At 46.3% G+C, this 13,591-nt stretch overlaps 3 protein-coding genes across 3 annotated transcripts; 2 read left to right on the top strand and 1 right to left on the bottom strand.

Moving 5' to 3' along the window:
* Positions 1-2,151: 2,151 nt before the first annotated feature.
* Positions 2,152-2,690, bottom strand: AO090038000161 (uncharacterized protein; the record flags this gene model as incomplete). The annotated part of the gene is made up of 2 exons (XM_001825077.3): positions 2,152-2,270; positions 2,348-2,690. The coding sequence occupies 2 exons, from the start codon at positions 2,688-2,690 to the stop codon at positions 2,152-2,154; spliced, it is 462 nt and encodes a 153-aa protein (XP_001825129.3).
* Positions 2,691-3,017: 327 nt separating this feature from the next.
* AO090038000162 (uncharacterized protein) lies at positions 3,018-7,721 on the top strand (the record flags this gene model as incomplete). Its single annotated transcript, XM_001825078.1, has 6 exons — positions 3,018-3,236; positions 3,301-4,336; positions 4,398-5,567; positions 5,623-6,874; positions 6,948-7,031; positions 7,094-7,721. 6 exons carry the CDS (start codon positions 3,018-3,020, stop codon positions 7,719-7,721), a joined length of 4,389 nt encoding a protein of 1,462 aa, XP_001825130.1.
* A 1,271-nt stretch (positions 7,722-8,992) lies between these two features.
* On the top strand, positions 8,993-12,092 carry AO090038000164 (undecaprenyl diphosphate synthase family protein; the record flags this gene model as incomplete). The annotated part of the gene is made up of 4 exons (XM_023238416.1): positions 8,993-9,059; positions 9,442-9,575; positions 9,637-10,242; positions 12,078-12,092. 4 exons carry the CDS (start codon positions 8,993-8,995, stop codon positions 12,090-12,092), a joined length of 822 nt encoding a protein of 273 aa, XP_023093020.1.
* Positions 12,093-13,591: the final 1,499 nt, after the last annotated feature.

Below are 13,591 nucleotides of genomic sequence, written 5' to 3'. Positions count from 1 at the left end.
ACTTTGGACTACCCATCAGAATTCCGCGGCCTACCCTCTCCAGATGTTGATAGTGCATGGAATCGTTCAATCAATCGTAAGTGCTCTTCTGATATGGACTACAGACAAATTTCGTGCACCGCCAATACTCACAGAGGCATATAGTTGGAACGGTGAATGTTTCTTTCTCCGACGAGGACATGTGACTACTAGGTGTCGATCCAGACACGTCAGTCAAACTCCCCTCTGAGGATGGAGGAGTCTACCGACTTCAATTTGAATTCTCGCATCAGATGCATTGCTTGGTAAATTGTTCTTTACCATTATCTATATGATCTTGTGGATCGGTAAAGGGCTAATGTAGTTCAATGCGTATATATCTCTTGAAGAATTATTTACGAATGCGGACATATCGAGAATATTACGAAGGCACCCACGAAGAGTTTTTAGACTCTCCGGCGATGCAACGCATGCACATAGTTGTGTTAGAAAATCCTTCATTTAGAGACCAACTTCTCTCTAACTATAAAACTAGATCATTGCATTGGATGCTCAGGCAGTTCCTCATGTGTCATGCGGATACCAATCTCGTTTCTACGAATTGGGTAGCAGGGCGCCAGAAACCCTACCCCAACTTCAACACTAAACATACCTGTCGAGACTTTAATGCAATTGTCGATTGGGCCTGGAACCATCAGATACCCATTAAACCGAGCCCCAAGCCAGCAGGGGTGCATGAATTATTATACCCGCCGTAAGGCAGTGCATTACAATTCTGATCTGTTTGTGAAAGATATTAGGCGGTTATCTTCAATCCACATTCACAGAGATTGGTTTTTAGCTGTTAAATGCTTCAGCCTCATTATGAGGGAGCTTTGCTTAACCATATCCGTGATATATATGTAAAGTCCCTTGCGATACTACCTAAGTAATACTGAATCTTCATATGATCGCCCACTAAATCTTCTTGCCACCCTAACTATCCAGTACTACAAGCCGTCTGGGAAGGTACTCTGACCGCAGATATAGCAATCAAAACGAGCCCGTATAGCCCTGCAGCAAGTAGAAAGGGCAGACCGAGCCAGATAGCACCCATGACCATCCCCTGATGATACACGCCTGCCAGTAAGGGCCCTGATACTAGAGACCCGATTGAGCTCATCACACTCATAAGTGCATAGGTTGTGTTCAAAGATGGTGTGTCAACAAGAGAAGTCACCAATGTTCTCGCGGTGACAGAAAACGACGCGCCTAATCCAAATATTACAACCCCAATGCTGAGCAAGGTCAGGTTTGGCGCGAGGAAAATCAACAAACACCCCAGAAGCATCAGTAGCGCATTCACCTGGGTGATGATTTTGTCTCTCGAGATAACCTCTAATCCTTGATGCCGGTCCAAAAAATGTGTACCGGCGGGAAGCAGAATAAATAAAGATACCAGGTTAGTGCCAGCTCTGAGCGGCAGTACGTATGAAGCCTGCAGTATAAATATAACATTTAGCATTGGCCGCTGACCAGGAACTTGTTAATTATCCGAAGTACGCACCTCAGCATATGATATGTGAAACCTTTTAGAGACGTACTGCAGCAATACCCCAAAAGCATGGGTCCCGAGAAGTGTCACAAAGAAGGAGGCAACAACCAATGCGGCATTTCTGTTCTGTACAAGTTGATTATAGAACTGCCGAATTCTCTCCAAAGCATACCAAGTTCTGGCCGGCTGCTCCTCGTGAGCTGTGGTAGAAGCTGGCTCAGTCCGATTACGGATTGCTGGGAAAAAAAAGACTGCCCAGATCACTGAGATGGCCGCAATCACAGAGGATGCGAGGAATGGTATCCAAGCGTTGATTGTCATGAGTGCGGCACCAATTGGGGGTGCAATCAACTCTGTCGTCAAAATAACTGCGGTCATTTGAGAGAAGACATTCGTTCTGGTACATGCGCTCTCAGTAACTAACGTTAGACAAATTCTGTGGGAGTGTGTCTACCTTTTGTTCGCAGGGGTGATAGTGGCTACAGCTGAAAAGGACAATGAGGTTGCGACCTGTGGCCCTCCCCCTAAGATCTGCCACATTGCAGAGAGCCAAAGGGCACGGGTTGGTAAGGTGGGATGAAGCCAAACTATGAATGGAATCTTTAATGTTCCAAGCTATATGTCACTGCATGGTAGGACTAACAAACTACTCTACTCCAGTTGGAGCTCATGGCATTGCCCAGGAAGGCCAATAAAGCGACTGGCCTGTAACCAATCTTGTCCGCCAGCATGCCGTAAGGCAAGGCAAGAAGTATGGCTATCCAAAATCAGCTTTGCTGTCTCGGGGAAGAGAAAAAAGAAGTGGCTCTTGGGCTTGTCAAAAAATTAGCTTACCAGGGATAGTCTCGAAGGTTTCTCGCCAGCCATTGAGCAGAGCAATCTCAGTCTGGACAGGGTCTATCTTACATCTTTCTAAACTCGGAAGAATCGGGTTCGCAGTAGTGGTAGCATAATAATCCCGGCATACTATATCTTCTAAGATCGCAACCTCTGCGACCGAACCCAAATTGTTTGAAAGATCGAACAGGACCGCTCCACCGCACAGCAATATAACTGTAGTGATCCAGTGTGAGTCAGATGGGGCTTTCTTGCCTCTATATACCTGATCTGGGCTTCCTGGGGTCTCTTGAAGCAGACTTGTTGCTTCATCGCAAGAGGTATTCTGCGATGAAGGCATGGTTGGAATGTCAAGTGGATAAAGTAGGTAGAATGAGAGAAGTTCAACAGTGGGACAAAAGAGAAGTTCTTTGAGTTACCTGCTTAATACGGCGGATTAATGTTAGGGTTGCCTTTAGTATCAGTTAGGGTTGTTATCGTGTCGTGCTCGATGGCGACATCTGTGCAGGGATACAGATAAGACTAGAGCACTCTCGATGCAACCCAATACAAAGACCAACTCACGGCAGCCTTACCTCGGGAGATATCTACCCATAGACATCTTTCCTCTTTTTCCTATCGTCTTGGCAATTGGCATCTTCGTTCTAGTCCACCAAGCTTGCTCTAAATGGCAGATCAGGCATGCGACCGTGCCGACAACGCCTTCGGACCCAAAGTTCGGGGGTGTCGCGATGAGACGGATTTCACCCTATTCTTTGAGCAATCTTTCTTCTCATTACTTCCCTCTATATGCTTCTTGGTGTGTTCTCTGTACCGATATTTGAAGCTTGTCAAAAAGGAAAGGGTACTCAAGTCCTCACTGGACGGACTAATGTTTGCAAAATTGGTACGAACAACCATCTCAATGCCGGGACCATGCACGAAGAATCCCTGAGCTAAACAGAGACCAGACAGCGATAGCCACTCTCGGATGCCTGCAAGTAGCGTTGATCGTTCTTTATGCCTTACCTGGCGGCGAGTTGACGAGAGTTTCTATCGCATCCGGTGTGCTCGGCTTCCTGGCCACACTGACCCTGGCTGTTATGTCCTACCAAGAACATCATCGTTCAATTCGTCCATCTATTTTGTTGGGTGTATATCTTACCATTAGTACTCTTTTAGATGGCAGTCAAGCGCGGACCTTATGGCTGAGAGGAAATCATCGACCAATCGCGATTGTATTCTTTGCAATGGTTGTTCTTAAACTGATCACACTAGTAATTGAGTCTATTCAAAAACGTCATCTGCTGAGAGGTCCTTACTCTCATTACCCCTCGGACGCTCTAGGAAGCATGTACAATCGAGGTGTGTTCTGGTGGTTGAATTCGCTTCTCCTCCAGGGCTCTTCCCACCTTTTTCAGCAAGGGGACCTTCCGCCACTGGATCCAAAATTGGCATCGGAAACTGTCGGCTATCAAATGGAATCTGCCTGGCAAGGATGTTCGAAAACTTCAAGGTATAGCCTTGCGTGGGTAGCATTGAGGGTCGCTTGTAGACCTCTACTCTGTGTTATATGTCCCCGAATCTGTTTAATTGGCTTCAACATCGCACAGCCACTTCTGATTTACCGGGTGATTTCATTCCTGGACGATCCAACGAATGACCAAACCCGCTTCATTGGTCGGGCATTAATAGGTGCTGCTCTTTTGGTATACTCAGGAATTGCACTTTCTACGGCAAGCTACCAGCATCAAATCTATCGATACATCACCCTAATTCGTGGGGGCCTTCTTAGCCTGATATACAACCAGACGCTTCGTCTTTCAGCAGGTACGCTGACTGATCACTCCGCAGCTACTCTGATGAGTGAGGACTTTGATCGAATTGCAGTAGGCTTTGAACACTCAGACGTAGTATGGGCTTCACCCATTGAGGTGGCCTTGGCAATCTATATCTTGTACCGGGAAATCGGGCTCGCTTGCTTTGCGCCTGTGATTATTGTGGTTGGTAAGTGCAAGCAACCCTATCATAACATTTTTGCATTCATGACTAATATTGCTTTTCCTAGGATGCGCTGGATCTGCCTATAGTTTGTCAAAACGGGCAAAGGTCGCACAACAACACTGGATGAACGCTTTACAGGATAGAATTAGTTCGACATCTTTTTTTCTCAGCAACATCAAAGGGATTCGCATATCTGGCCTCTCAGAACCATCATCTACCAAAATTGATAATCTGCGTATCCACGAGTTGAACAAATCTAAAAGGTTTCGGCAGAATGCTACCACCAGAATGACCATCGGTGTCCTTCCGGAGACAATCGGGCCTGCTGCAGCTTTCATTGTCTATGTTCTTATCGCTAGGCGCTCCGGTCAAGGCATACTCGATCCGGCGAAAGCTTTCTCGGCCTTATCTCTTGTCAGTCTACTCAGCAAGCCTATACTGAATTTCTTGTACGCTTTCCCCATACTCGTCGCTTCCTTGAGCTCCTATGACCGGATCCAGAATTATCTCTTGATGAACCAGGGGAGGCTGAATTCTGCCTTAGCTTCTTTGGAACAATCGAAGCCACGGGAGAGAGATCTGTACCCAGTAAAGGTCCCAGTTTTAGACACTGTGCAGCTCCAGACACTGGACCAGCCAGACCGGCGCAAGCCGTCTAATTCTTTAATCAAGATCAACAACGCTTCATTTTCCTTTAAGACAGATGATAAACCCACATTTCAAGGGGTCTCTATAAACATCAAACGAGACAGTGCTTATATTCTCATTGGACCGGTCGGAAGTGGCAAGAGCGCGTTCTTGCTGGCGCTACTTGGAGAGCTCAAGCTGACAGAGGGAACAATGCTCAAGGCACCAGAATGCGGAATTGCTTACTGCTCCCAAGAGCCATGGCTACCAAACCTTTCTATCCGCAGTATCATTCAAGGTCCTTCAGACTTCGATGAAATCTGGTATGCAGAGGTGATCAATGTATGCTGTCTTGAAACGGATATTGCCAGTCTCCCACAGCAAGACATGACTGTGATTGGAATTAAAGGTATGCGTCTAAGTGGAGGTCAAAGACGACGTATCAGCCTCGCAAGAGCTGTCTACTCACGGAAACAGCTTCTTCTGTTGGATGACATCACCAGTGGGCTTGATACGGTGACAGAGAACCTGGTCATCCAAAGGCTGTTGGGACAGAAAGGTATATGTCGGAAGTATGGCTTAACTGTAGTTCTTGCAACGCACAAAGGTGAGCAGCTTTCTTACTATGCCCAAAGCTTGTTGGCCAATACTGACATGTGCAGTACATTTCAAACACATGGTTGACACTATTATCGAGGTTAATCCAGACAGCTCCACTGTGAATGTTCAGCGGTCTTATCAGATCCCCGAAACCCCAGAAATATATGAGGATGATCCCATGATACAGCTCGATGTTTGTCCTGGCAACCCGCAACCCGATATTCCGGAAGAGCAGGCTACGAGAGTAAGCGAAGCACCCTCCGATGTGTCTCGGAGGATAGGTGATGCCAGTCTATATCTCCTCTATGCAAAGGAAATGGGCCTAGCCTCCGTGATCATGGTCATTTCGACATCGATTGGGTTTTGTTTCTTCAGCAGGTTCCCCAATATCTGGCTTAAGTGGTGGTCCGAGGCGGAAAGTCGGGAGCCTAGCAAGCGCAATGTCCGTTATATAGTTGGCTACGCAGCCTTTGGGGTCTCCGCCACAGTCTGCTTCCTTTTACTGTACTGGATCTTTCTGGTTGAATCCATACCTCGCACTTCTATTCGTTTACACAGAAGACTGCTGAAAGCTGTCACAGCAGCCCCTCTCTCGTCTCTCATTTTAGTTGATACCGGATTCATATTAAATCGCTTCAGCCAGGATATGTCTTTACTCGACATGAGGCTCCCGGGTGCGATGATACAGACTCTAGACGGTCTTCTTGATGCAATCGCTGAAGGTGTCCTAATCGCGCAATCGTCCCCGTGGACAGCATTGACTTTCTTCCCTCTTTTGGCCATTCTTTACGCTATACAAAAGTTCTACTTGCGTACATCGCGGCAGATTCGACACTTGGACCTTGAGGCAAAATCACCCCTTTTCACCAGTATCATCGAAACATGCGACGGTATTACTACGATCCGGGCATTTGCCTGGCAAGAAACTTTCCGTCAGCTCAACATGTCCCTGATCGACGAATCACAGAAACCATTCTATCTCATGTACTCAATCCAGTGCTGGTTAACCCTTGTTCTCAACTTACTGGTGATGGGAATTCTTGTTGTTCTGGTTGCTTTGGCCGTTGAACTGCGCAACACATCTGGCGGCGCTCTTGGTGTTGCGCTCAACAATGTTTCCGCCATTAGCGCGACTTTGGCATACGTTATTCAAGCCTGGACCTCGCTCGAAACATCAATAGGGGCTTTGGCAAGACTGAAAAGCTTTCAATCTGAAACACCGTCCGAGCATCTTCCAAACGAATGCCATGATCCCGGAAGTACGTGGCCATCGACAGGCATGATCCAATTCATTGATGTCACAACACAATACCGGTGGGTTATATTGTCTGCTCTTTGTGAATTCCCGGTCCTCAAGCTGCACATAGTACTCTAACATAATGCTTAGAGCCGACTTAAAGCCTGTGTTACACGATATCAACATCAAAATACCCTCGGGGGCCAAAGTAGGCATATGCGGGCGTTCAGGAAGGTAAAGCTGGAATTCCAATTTTCAATAATCCAAGAAAGAGTCTGTACCTAACTATCTTACAGCGGGAAAAGCTCCCTAATAATGAGTTTGCTGCGGCTAAACGAAATCACAAAAGGAAACATTTTCATCGACGACGTTGACATCACCCAGATCCCTCGAGAGACCATCCGACGCCAGTTGGCCGTATTACCACAGGACCCATTGATCTTGTCAGGGTCAATACGCTTGAACCTTGATCCGTTGCAAAAGCATACCGACGAGGCCATTACTTCTGCTCTTTCTCGGGTGGGAATGCTAAAATCATTGTTATCCAAAGGATTTGACCTAGACAGCCTCGTTAGGAAAGACACATTTTCTTCCGGTCAGCAGCAACTCATTTCCATTGCGCGGACATTGTTGAACCCATCTCCTATCTTGCTGCTCGATGAAGCGACGTCAATGATGGATATGCAGACAGAAGCGACTATCATGAACTTGGTCCGGGAGCAGTTCGGAAATCGTACTGTGGTTGCAGTGGCCCATCGACTTCATACGATAGTTGACTTTGATCTCGTGTTTGTCATGTATCAGGGGACTATTGTTGAGTCTGGGACGCCGGCTGAGCTACTTCAGAATAGAGAGGGGTGGTTTACAAACTTATGGATGAAGCAAGTTCAGGATGGTGCTCAGCATGTCGATGAGCCTGCATAGTGCTTACGATGCCTAGATATAGTTGGTCTGGATGACAAAGACTAATCCATGGTTTCGTTTATACCATTGGCACTCCCAGGGTCTTAAAGTAGGGAAACAAAGTAGACAAACTGCAAGCAAGTCGGACTTTTAGACCTTCACAAATAAAAGAATAGGAAGATAATGCCTATAATAAACAATACTCCACATACTATAGAACTTCTGGGAGCTGAATGAAGGGGCGGTGCTATTGCACTCCCTGGTGCAAGGTACCTATCCGAAGTACTCGTAAAGAAATGCAAACCCCCTGCTGCCAATCGAAAAGTAATAAGGTATGATTGCATGTCAGGAGACAGCGTTCCGGCATTCATCAGGCGCTCGAGTGCTGAGTTATGACTTTCTTCCAGCGCAATGATCTGCCGCTTAATGGACTCAAGAGCTTCCTCCTCCGAAATGCCTTCTACCTGCTGAAGAAAAGCAACCGCATTTGCTCCTTTCCCTTGTTGAAAGTGCTCTTTGTCTTTGGGCCAACTAAAGTAATCATTACAGAGCGCCATCGCTCTTTCAAGTGGCCGAGTAACCTCTTCAATCATAGACATAGACTCATCTGGAGCACGAAAATCCATGGCAAGACCAATAAACTTGGCGAATACGCTGTGCGGCTTTAGCACTGGATGTCTGGAATTTTATGATGCTCTACTTACTGGAATCCACTGTAAACAAGTCGCCTCTCCATAAACTCCTCAAATGTAGAAGGAATGGGGCCCGGATCAATTCTCGATGCGTGATATTCTTGTGCAGAAATAAGCAACGACATCGTACTGGGATGATCAATGTCGAGTGTGTCTTCAACCAACCCCCTTTGGATTCTTTCATATGCAGTTTTAGCGGCTGACGGACGACAATCCACTTCTTTACCTAATACCCAGGCATCCGGCTCATCCAGTAGATCTGTCCCTTAGCGCAATGGATCAAGTCTAGTGAGTACTACGGTGTGGGAAAACTAACCATTATCAAGAAAAAGGAATTCAATGAATTTAGTCAGGATAGGAATCATCTGAGGAGGGCATTCTGGGAATACCAGGGATACACAGTGCCCAAAGGGGCCTTGTGCACCTATCAATGGCCCACTTGATTGAGGTATGACTTTCTTCCACTCCTTGAGGTACTGTTTTCTTACTGCTTGGATTGTGGTTTCATCTTTGCGAACTCGAATTGGGAGAGTAGTAAATGAAGGACAATTTTTGAGAATCTCGGGTTTTAGTGGTTCTGAATATTGATAGTCGACCATCATGGGTGATATACTTGGGGATGACAAACTGAAGAGACACCGGGGGCTCTATTCAGCACGAACTGCTGGTTCGGAGTCTGATATTCAACGGATATTATAAATTGTGTTTGACTGACTACGGGAGTAACCGCATCATAAATCACTTGACAGATAGCAGCAGCTCCGTAAATTGAATGCGAAATATCTATGCAAGGGATGAAATATTGCCCCCTACCCCTTTACGTATGGTGGGTCAGCTCAGCCGCAGCTGTCGGATCGCCTCTATGGCGTGGTGATTGCCTGTATAGCGTGGTGACATCTCACAAATTACTACGCACGGTCCTCCCCTTGCTTTTTGCTTATCAGTATGCCTTTTCTTCCACGTAGTCATTTAGCAATCGGAATATTCCCAATTTGAACTATACTACTTTCTAAGCTTCCTGATGTACTCTCAACTAATAAGAGATGAAGCCATCAATATCATTCGAAGGGGACCTGTCCCCCAGCATATCGCATTTATTATGGACGGGAACCGACGGTATGCAAAGGGACACGGGATACCAACGGCAAAAGGGCATTATCTAGGTGCAGAAGCGATGTCAAACGTATGTTTGCCAGCTGGCTGAACACCACTCTAAACTGATCTAGCCAGCTAATCAAATTCAGGTTGTTGAAGCATGTTTTCTAAGTGGCGTTAAAGGTGTCACTGTGTACGCTTTCAGCCTTGAAAACTTCAAGCGGCCCAAAGAAGAGATAGTTCAACTTATGAATCTATTCAAGTTCCAGATCTATGAACTATGCAAGCCAGGAGGTCTAGCAGAGCGCTTCCAAGTTTCTATCAGAGTGTTAGGTCAGTTGGACCTTTTGGACGAGGATTTGAAGGCACTATTGCGTCAAATTATGGTGGACACCCGGAATCGGACTGGGGGATTTATAAACTGCTGTGTTGCCTATACCTCCCGTGATGAGATAGTGACTGCCATGAGTAGAGCTGTGCGCTCCTCTCAACTTAAGCATTCGTCCGCGGATATCACGGATGAGGTTCTGACAAGATATATGTATACGGCTGACGATCCCGCAGTGGACGTATTGGTCCGGACGTCTGGTGTCAGTAGGTTGAGCGACTTTCTGCTCTGGCAGTGTCACGAAGACACTGATATTCAGATTGTGGACGCCATGTGGCCGGAGTTTGGCATCTATCATCTCTTCCTTGTCATAGTACGATGGCAGAGAAAACAGATGAACATTGGCCAAGCCAATATTCAGACGGCGGTTGGTGGAGTGCTGATCTTTTTGGTTTCACTTGTTGCATTCATGGTTATGTGCACATGCATATCTCGAGGTACATCACCATGGACCTTCAAATTGCCTCTATCCTGGACCTTGTCACTAGCGTGACTGTGGAGAGAATAAACATAATTCTATGTACTGTTACAATAGCTTAGCTTAAGACAAGAAGATTCTATCTGGGATATCGTCTTGGATGCTAAATCTTAAGATCGTGATTCTATAAGCGCATGGCTGCTATAATAAACTAACTAGCTAGCTACTTGGTTTAGTTATTAGTAAACTCATCTTAGTTTCATCATGACAATCGATAGACTCTAACACCCTGGTTGATTGTTGGATGACCGGCTCGAGGATCTAGGCGCCAGCAGCGCGACCAGGATAAGCTCAAAGAGCACGTGCGATTTAGTCATCAGTATAAGCTAAAACATCTTCTTCTTCTTCTTCTTCTTCAGAGGTTTCCTCTGAAGTCTCTCGCACCGTGTCTCCATCGTCGGAAAAGCCTTCAGAAACTTCCTCGAGTTCCTCATCCGTGACGTCTACCACGCCACTCATGGCGGCGATCAAATTCAAAACCACTACATTTACAATAGATCAAAGGATAGGAGTGGCATAGCCTCCGGATCCCGGGTCGTCATCGTCACGAGTTGACCGGAGTAGATAGGTTGATCTGTGTCGCAATTCCACAGCTTAGCATTGTAGGGACTTGCCTTCAGATCTGATGGGAGGGAGGGAGCCACGCACATGTCCATCTCTTTCGAGTAGGCTCGACGAGGTAGCCACCAGAACCGCATTGTAAGTGATGTCTTCTCCTCAGACATCTCAACGGGTTCAAGGCCAGGCGTGCCGAGCCCCAGAGGTCATGCACAACGGTCGAGAGGTACAGTAGGTTTTGAGGTACCTCTGTGCCGTTAGGGCCGATGATATCCTTCTTCCACCTATCGACCGTCTCCAAATCCCAGAAAATTTCCAGGATATTCCAAAACTTCTCCTTTTCCCATTCGGCTTCAATTCCCAACGCAAACGGGTAGATGTGGCATACCTGGACGGGTTCACCCATCTTTATAATGGCACAGCACCCAATATATCTCTCTTCGGCCATGTCCCTGACAGCTAGAGACCACTCCAGCCGCGGACGTTTACTTCGAGATCTAAGCTCCCCCGTTGACTTTCGTTTGCGTGACGTTGTTGGGGACGCCGCAAGTGCGGATGTGGATTCGGTTGGTTCGACCGGTTATTCTATGGTTTCTGTAGGCTCGTTTTTTCTCGACGAGCGAACAAGCCATGCCTTCAAGGCATCCATACAAAGCCGGGTGTTCATCAAGCTAAGTTTAACTAAAGATTTGAACATACTATCCGACTCCAGGTGTTCTACTCTTTTCTGCGTAGAGACTCGAGGTCCCCTAGCCATAGCAGCGCATGTGTTGCAGAATCAACATGCTTACGACCGATTGCGTGGCTAAGTCGTTGGATAAGGTGCAACCTCTCCTCCGACAAGAGTTCGGGAGCAATAGAAGCCATCGGCAAGACTGTTGTATCGCAGATTAGACGAAGATAGAGGTGCCCAGTACGCTGTCAGAACACAGTGGTGGAGCAGACGAGGAAGAATATTGGCGAGTCATATCCCTTCCTAGGAGGCGTTGTGGGTCGCGAACAGCACGCTAGTCCACATCAAGATGTACAGGCGATGACCAAATACGTATTCAATACATAAAATATATTCATCGTAACTTATATTCATCAACCAAGTCTTGTAGGTCAAGACGTCTGGTTCTTCAACTGGTTCTGTAGAGGAATCACAAAGATTTTCTCATTCACAGGTTGAACTAGGATGAAGTGAACTATAAATGAGTAGAGTAAAAATGAAAAATACATACAACAGGAGGGATTCGCTGGTGGTCACCCACCCAACTACTAACCTCCCGGCGTGTGGCTTAAGTACGGCTGAGCGGACGGGAAGCCCTGTTCTCCACACCCTATGGTCGTATGTACTAAACATTTATTTGGAGAAGTTTATATACAGCGTTTACTATATAACAGGATTCTTAGGCTTCAATCAGCCTGTCATACTTCAACAGTGGCATAATAATAGCCTTGAAGAATAATATTTCTTGAAAGTTGAATATTCTATGAGGTCCCTCGTACGTTAGAGTTTTGGCTGTCCATAAAATTACCAGCGATTGCTGTTCTTGATCCGAGTAAAAGCGGCTATATATATTTTTGTAATGTCGCAAGTATCATTTGGAAGTCGGGCAAACCTGACAAAATGTCACCATTACATTAGTAATTATCTTCATTATTTCAATGTTGATGTTTATCATATGTCTAAACTTTATGTTCAGTGTTCTCTTGCAGGATCCTGATGAAAAAACGAGGAAGATAGAAAGAAAAGTAATTTAAGTTTAGCTTAGTGGTATCAACGTCTACTGCTATAGCTCCATAGCGGACATCTCTCCTCAACATGACCCCGTTCATCGGACTGCCGGTACTGTAGCTTGCTACAAGCTGTTCGTGCTTCCGTGGCAAATGTTCCCTTCGGAGACATCAAACGGCTCAGCCAGGGTATGTGACTGAGGTGACTCTCCGTAAGGGTATCGCCAGATGTTGATGGCCTCCACATAGATATTGTCCTCCTCCACCGGAATAGAAGTTTTACTATTTGGATCCGTAAAGCCGATAAAGGTAAGGTCAACTAGATATAGCTTGTCTGCTGCCTTGTCGTACCGTAGAAAGCTGGGATGCTGCTCCTCCAGTTTGTATCCCTTTTTTCGCATGAACCTATGAAATTGCGTGTTAGAATTACCTACTCTCATCACTAGGAAAAATGATATACTGGAAGCTTACTCTATTATACGAGCTAGCTGGCTTCTGATGCTGGCTAGCTGCCTGTCCGACAGTTCATCGCGGATCTCATCGACATCCTCCCCCGGAACAGTACCCATGACGAGAAAGAAGACAGCACCTCCGTCAAATGGCCATCTGAGACCTTGATACTGTCCCCAGTGGGCCACATACTTCGGTCCATACCCGACATTACCAAGACGCTCTGCAGCATCCACCTCACAAGAGAAGTGGTCTATAGCGATCTCCCTTTCTTCCTCGGGATTGTCAAAGTCGAAGTATTTCGGGTTTAACTCGTAACGAATCTTCACCATATGGGGCTCCGCTGTCTCGGTGTTTTCTGCGAGGGCAAGGACATGTCGTTGGCCCATTCTATTATCGAGGACCTCTGTTAACTGCTCCTTGATTTTATATTCCTTTCCGTCGAATTGTATGACTGTGCCGGTACAGTCAAAATTCCAGATTTCCTCATCCATGGTACGAATGTGAAGTT

This window comes from Aspergillus oryzae, chromosome 6 (genome assembly GCF_000184455.2).
Source record: "Aspergillus oryzae RIB40 DNA, chromosome 6".
Lineage (NCBI taxonomy): Eukaryota > Fungi > Ascomycota > Eurotiomycetes > Eurotiales > Aspergillaceae > Aspergillus > Aspergillus oryzae.
Note: the sequence above shows the minus strand (reverse complement) of the source record. Positions and strands in the feature narration are given on the sequence as shown.